At 39.0% G+C, this 6,812-nt stretch overlaps 1 protein-coding gene across 1 annotated transcript; it reads left to right on the plus strand.

The window, feature by feature from the left end:
- The first annotated feature begins 1,292 nt into the window (after positions 1–1,292).
- On the plus strand, positions 1,293–6,033 carry si:ch211-157c3.4 (uncharacterized protein LOC561592 homolog). The gene is made up of 5 exons (XM_037256502.1): positions 1,293–1,425; positions 4,129–4,175; positions 4,240–4,332; positions 4,442–4,640; positions 5,268–6,033. The coding sequence occupies exons 2-5, from the start codon at positions 4,133–4,135 to the stop codon at positions 5,386–5,388; spliced, it is 456 nt and encodes a 151-aa protein (XP_037112397.1). The 5' UTR covers positions 1,293–1,425; positions 4,129–4,132; the 3' UTR covers positions 5,389–6,033.
- The last annotated feature ends 779 nt before the right edge of the window (positions 6,034–6,812 follow it).

The following is a 6,812-nucleotide window of genomic DNA, read 5'->3' on the forward strand; positions in this document are numbered from 1 at the left end:
TCTACTCCCAAGAAGCACTTTTATGTCTGATTTCAATTGACGTCATCCTGATTTTTTTTTTTTTTATTGTGTTTGGCTTACTTGAGGCCCTTTATGACTGTAAAAAAATCACAGCAAGGTATAATCAGCCCAGCGTATTTTGACAAATACTCAAGAATTTCTGTAAACTGTTCCAATTCAGCTGATCTCACTTCTGCCCATGCTGGCGTGCGATGTTTGTTTTGGATTGCCAACTAATTATTGTTCTTATCTCATCATAGCGACCAGACATCTTTGAGTGAAATGAAAACTTCCCGTTGGCTCGCTCGCTTTGTGTTTGGGTCCACTTAAAACCAACACTAAACAAGATGCTGTTCTATTTTAAGCTGGTCGAAACCACATCTTTAATTTCCAAAACACATTTTTAATGTCAGACCTGTGTGCTACAGGAAATTACCCAACTTCACTTAATTGGGGAATACTGGACTAAATTTCTGCACGTCAATTTTTTAGATGGTACAGCTGATTTAGTATAAATATTCAAAACTAACCCAATGGTCAAGGTCACTCCCATCTCCCTCATTTTTTTTTTTTTCTTTTCCAGAATATTATGTTGACAGATGCGCTTCATTCTTTTAAACATATTTGCCACACCTCTACCCTTCCTTTCTTATGACATTCCAAATATACCCCTGCTAGTGGACGTAAATACATAAATTGAGCTTTTCCTCTGTTTATGTTGGAGTCACTCCATATCGTAAAGTTTGGAGCTTTGTAAAAGCAGACAAAGAAGAAGAATGGGCAGCTAATTTGTGTATACATTTAGATCATTGGACTTGACTTTCCCTTTTAAGAAAAGGGTGCGGCGATGCTACACGACACATCCTGATTTCAGTAATTAAAAGACATTGATCGACATTCCGATCACGTACTTTTCCACGGGAAATGTCCAGGGGAAGTGCCACTACCTTAAAAATGACAGTCAAAATTCAGACTACTTAATTATATTTCCTTCAACTGTCTCGAGGGATATGTTTTTTTTTTTCCCCCCCCCAGATGTTGCATCATCCAGTATTATTTCGTGACCCCCAAGGTCACGTTTTAAGGCCCAAAGAGCTTCAAATCCGCCGAGTTAGTCGATGCGTTTCACAGCAAACCTCAGCAGGAGCAGGAACAGGTTTGGCTCCCTTTTAGTGGGTGACACATACACACACTCCTTCAATAATCTGCGAGCGACAAAGAACAAAGTGGCAATCTTTCAGTTACGCCTAGCGGGAATCGGCGTCCTGATGAAGAGGGCGGGGCTTGTGGGCGTGGTTTCGGGGTTTAGAGGTACAGGTGACACGGCTCCAACCGGCAGTGGTGTTGCGTCTGGACCGTCGAAAGCTGCAGTAGTGGCTGCAGCTCGCTCTGATCTTTGCACATAGAGGCCAGCACCTGAAACAGGTGAGACTCTCACCCATGGATTGTTCTCTCTTTACCGACATTGAAATGAAGGGGAATTGATTATTAGCTTGGAAGGGGTTTTAATATTGTTCGTTTGGTAGGCACGACCTGCGGGATGTCAATAAATAGCAACGTATGCAAAATAAAATAGTTTGGAACAGTAAACAAAATTAACAGGTTCAAGATGGTTTGTTTCTCTGTAAATGTAAAATTTGTACCTAATTTTGTCCAAATTTCACTTTGCAATCATGATTAAAAAAAAGATGTAAAACAATATTTTTGTTTTTTTAGATACAAAATTGGATTCATAAAGTGGATTAGGAAATTAAATGGTTCTTTTTTTGTCTCAGATTTACTGCTTGAACGCGAGGCGGCTAATTATATTCCAATTTCACTTCAATAGTGACGAGAAAAAAGTCAAGGAAAGATTTAAGGCGAGCAGGTATGGATTAGCAGACTGTTTTTTTTTTCTTTTTTTTTTATCAGGCATACCAATCAGAATTTTTGCAGCTGATGCGATGATGAAATATTTTTTCCCGTAACTTGTAGGGTAGTGGCAATACAAACAAAGTTATTGTGTTCCCAAGGTGCAGCCATAACTTAAAACTGGCACACAGTCGTTGTGTTCACACTGTCAAAGAATGGAAGCATTATTGTCATACAGGGGCAGAATGTTCTGAAATGCAATAAGTGGCTTAAGACAATTGCTAGGCATGAATTGGCACTCCCTTTTATTTAGTACAGAGGCCTTCTTGAAATATAAATACATTTCCTCATTATTATAATTGTTCAGACAAATCAAAATGTACTTTTAAGGGGATTTGTCAAATATTCACAAATACACATGACTGATGTTTATTTTAGGCTCTCGTAGTGAAGGTTATTGATTCACCAAAAACATGTTTGCTGTTTTGTGTGATGAAAGTCCCACACTGAAAAAAATTTTTGCTTCTAGAAGAAATGCACAGATGCAATATCCAAGTTGTAGAATTTCCTATAGTGGAATTTCTAACTTGTAAATTTTGTGATTCGCCACTGAGCATTTTTAGCTTTTTATATCATTAGTCAAAATGCAAAAACTCAAATCTTGCCATAATGGGATACCTCTGCTAAGCTCGGAAGTTCAGCCGTGCGACGTCAAACTTTTAATGAGGTAATTACCCGCGCCCGCTGCTCCTTTGTGAGCTGATTAAAGGAGGTCTGAGGATGAAGAACATTCCTCCTTCAGTCTGGTTAGACCAGCACAGATGCCACATGCGGTCCAACCACACCTTTGGCTCAGGTTTGATGCCTGTGAGTGGCGAGGTGACGTGAGCAGGGCAGGGACTTCTGACGCTTGTTGTCATGACCGCAGAATGCAGACTGACCTGATTAAGAGCTATTTTTATTAAACAACTCATTCACATTTTAACTCAAGTTTCTCTGACTCTGTATTGGAACTTTGATGTGGTGCAGTTGAGATTTTTCCGACGTGAAAAAATTTCATGGTGGCTTTGTTTTGTTCATTTTATTTTTTTCACCATAAATTCTCATGTGTTAAACTAATTGCCAAGGAGAAAAAGGACACTTTTGCTAAAATATTATTTCAAGTTCAGTTCTAGTTATTTAATTAGTTTTGGTATACTAAAATAACCATAAATGCCTTGCCTATTGCTCATGTGATTTTTATTTATTTATTTATTTTTTTACAGACACTAATAAATAAATACAAATATGGTTAATTTCCACTTTCCCTACTTCTACTGCTTGTAGTGGGTTTTTAGTTTTAGTGTGGACCACTACAAATGTCCACATGAATACTTGATAAAAGATTAGGCGCTTTAAGGATTGGGCCACACAAAGAAAGAAAGACAACTGAAATCCATATTCGCAATGATATCAATGATATCGATCAGAGCAATGAAATCAATCCCGCACACATTTAAGCCAGCACGTTAGTCACCGACATTTGGTTTGGCGCACCCTTCCATCTGTACGAAAAAGCATGTCGTTCGGCCACATTCCTTTAGCGGAATATGTGTGAGCATGAGAAGCAATGACAATAAAGCAGTGTTTGAGAGACTTTAAGCTCAGCCATTTGTTTATTTTGATAAACACTCAACATGTGGACATGTTTTTGTTGTTTTCAATGTATGTAATTAACGTAGGCAAGCTACTCGTAGTTAACTCGAAAAAACTTTCCATTCTTACATCTCGGGTAGCGTACATTGGTTACATTTTTTTACAAGTACATATTTGCATTCCAGCAGTGAGGCCCGATGACAGGAATATAGGTCGCCTTATGATGATAACTAAATGATGATAGCTGTTTTGGCTACTGCGCAGATAAATGATGATTAAATATCTTCCATTTTGAGACATAACTTCAGTGTCTATGCAAACTACACCATGATGACCTTTATCTGTTTCCTGCTGCAGCCGTGTTTATTTTTGTACGTAAAAGTGCGAAACACAATTAAAGACAATTGGTTAGCGTGCTAAAGGCTAGCCACACCCAAAAGGAAGCATGCTAAGCGACGACTACACCCGGGCGTTGCCCTGGTCCAGACTGCTGACAGCAAACATGCACACAATGCAGCAGCGTGGAAACATCCCAAGCATGACACGTGCTCCACCGCTCAGGCTATTACGCCCTCTAGAGGCAGGAAGCAGAATTACAAAATATAGAAGTTTCAGACTAATTTTCTCTTCTTTCTGTTATAGCACAATGGCTTCAGATGTGAAAAATCCTCCTCCCTACACGATTCCAGGTACGCTCATCATCATGATCATTGCCATCATTTGTCCTCAAGGTGGTTTCTTTTTCTGCTTTAGTTGAGCAGGTTGGAGGAGACAAGGTCAAAGTCTACCATGTGCATACTCCATTCAACCCTGTCGCCACAGAGACTGTCTCACCTAACATACCAGGTAACAAAAGAACCACAAATCAAATTTATTTAAAACGTAGCATCAGTGCTAAAAAAAAGTTGTCAATATTATTGCAAACCACGGTCACATCACGTGTCCTCTCCGTCAGTGTACACGAGCGGAGGCGGAGGCTTAAGCTCGGGTTTTGATGGCGATGGCAAAAAGACCTTTAGGAGCTACGACACATCACTGGGCTATACTTCTGGCATGTCAACATGCCCGTCCTGCCAGCAGCAAGTCATGACCAACGTCTCTTACAAACCAGGGACGTATGCCTGGCTTATGGCTCTACTATTCTTGTGCCTTGGGTGAGTGACTTCTGCGTACACAAATGTGTCTCTATTGGCCATGTAGTGCTGTTCAAGTATGTAAAATCACGTAAAATCGTTGACGCATTGGAAAATTGGCATCACACAGGTGTCAAACTAAAGGCCCGGGGGCCAGGTACGGCCCACCACGTGATTTTATGTGGCCCGCGAAGACAAATTGTGCATGAAATTTGTGTCATTACTAGAATTGCAAATTGTCTTCACTTTTAATATCTTTTTTTTTTTTTATATTTGACCAGTTTTTACTCGTATGATTTGAAAATGTTTGTTTTGTAGTTTTTACTGTATATAATATGAGGTGCTCATATATTTATTTGGATGATGGCCCTCCAAAAGAAGCTGTGACTACAATGCAGCCCGCCAAAAAAAAGTTTGACACCCCTGATCTAGCAAACTGCAAACTGGCAGTAGTGCTCCAAGCATGAACCAACAAATAATTTCAAATTAAACACAGTAAAGGTGGATATTCCGTTTTTAGTTTCAGCGAGAGTGTGCCTGCGAGTGCACGCTCAATGATTTACTCCTCATCCTCTGCAGTCTGTATTTTTTTTTTTCCTTCAGCCCCCAACCAATCTAAATGTCTGTCCGTGTCTGTGTGTCTTGCAGGTTGTGTGTGTGCTGCTTGTGCTTCCTTCCTCTGGTGTTAAAAAAATTCAAGGATGCACACCACACGTGCCCCCGTTGCAATAGACTGCTGCATGTGGAGAAGAGGAAATGCTGTGACTGAGCCCCCGCACCACCAATACACACAAGTACAAACACACACGGGTCAAAATAAAACGACCCCACAGCGAATTGACAACAACAAAGTCACTTTTTTCTATGGGTGAGGCTGCTTGAGCTGGCATGGCTTTCACGCTAAGCAATAAAGCAAAGCTCATTTCTCACTCATCTCCTCCCATGCACTTCTTCCTCCTGTTTACAGCCACAACAAATATCTTGACAAAGCTCTGACACCGCTGATTCTTATATCGAGTTCAAATGAAGGCCTGTACATACATTTAAACTTATTGTTTCTAGGGATCAATCATGTGAAACTGAAAAGTGGAAATTTCACGTTTGTGTCACAATGCAATAGAGTAAGCTATTCAATGAGTGTATGTCTCCGTTTATGAAGGACTTAAAGCTGATTAAGATGTTATGTACAGCAACCGAGTTTGAACCCACTAGCAACATGTAAAATAACTTTTATTCCCTGATGAAAACAGAAGCTTATGGCAAAAAAAAACACCTGTTATAACGTGAATGTTTTCACATCAATCGTATTGCAAATATGAAAATTCGTTGCTATTTTCTTGGAAACAAAAAAAAATATATATAAAACAGACTCTTTAATAGGAAATAAATAAATAAATCTCTGCCATTAACCCCACAAAGACTTGTCTCCTCTACTATCAATAATTATTTTAGAATCATATTTGTCGAATAAAAAGAACATTCTATATGAATGCATGTGTGTCTTTCTTTTTGAGCCCGACTGACAAAGATTTTCCATTATAGGGCAAAATTAAAAACAATTCTAGATAATGAAAACAAAATGAATAAAACAACTTCTGTTTGGGTCCCTTAACACGTTACAACAACACAAATATGAATTACAGAATATACCGAGCCTAGAGTAATGCACAACAAAAGAATCCCGGATCAAAGTTTATGTTTTAAAGTTTATCTAATATTTGCCCACGATCTTCACATAAATGGTAGGCAGGTAGCAGAAGCTCAACTCACCTGTCTTCAATTTCCGTCTTCCCGTCTGTCATGCGCCTTCCCTTGGATGTTTCTCATTGGCTCGCATACAACCAGGTAAGTAATTGGCTGTGCGGAGTGTTGCATTCAATGAAGAGGAAGGATAATTATATATATTTTTTTCTTATTTTTTATTTTGTCTTGAACGTTTGGATAAAGAAATTGTTGATCCCTTTGCATCTGTTATAGGTTGTCAATTATAGATTGCCATCAAATCAAAGAACGCTATTGTTTTTTAACATTTTGATCACAAAACAGATTCTAAGATAAATACACTTTAAAAAAAAAAAAAAAAAGGTTGTTTTTTAGGGGTGGGCACGACCCCTTATGGCCCACCCGTGTGAACGGGTGTGCTTCACAGGTGTTAAGATATTTTCCTTGAGATTTAAATCAGCTTATGAAGCA

The sequence above is a fragment of the Syngnathus acus genome, chromosome 8 (genome assembly GCF_901709675.1).
Source record: "Syngnathus acus chromosome 8, fSynAcu1.2, whole genome shotgun sequence".
NCBI lineage: Eukaryota > Metazoa > Chordata > Actinopteri > Syngnathiformes > Syngnathidae > Syngnathus > Syngnathus acus.

Bases quoted from the DNA above. Each gene is read 5' to 3' on its own strand.
- si:ch211-157c3.4 (XM_037256502.1), top strand. From the start codon at position 4,133: ATGGCTTCAGATGTGAAAAATCCTCCTCCCTACACGATTCCAG. The intron at 4,333-4,441 runs GTAACAAAAGAA...CCTCTCCGTCAG, and splicing joins TGTCTCACCTAACATACCAG to TGTACACGAGCGGAGGCGGA. The intron at 4,641-5,267 runs GTGAGTGACTTC...TGTGTCTTGCAG, and splicing joins CTACTATTCTTGTGCCTTGG to GTTGTGTGTGTGCTGCTTGT.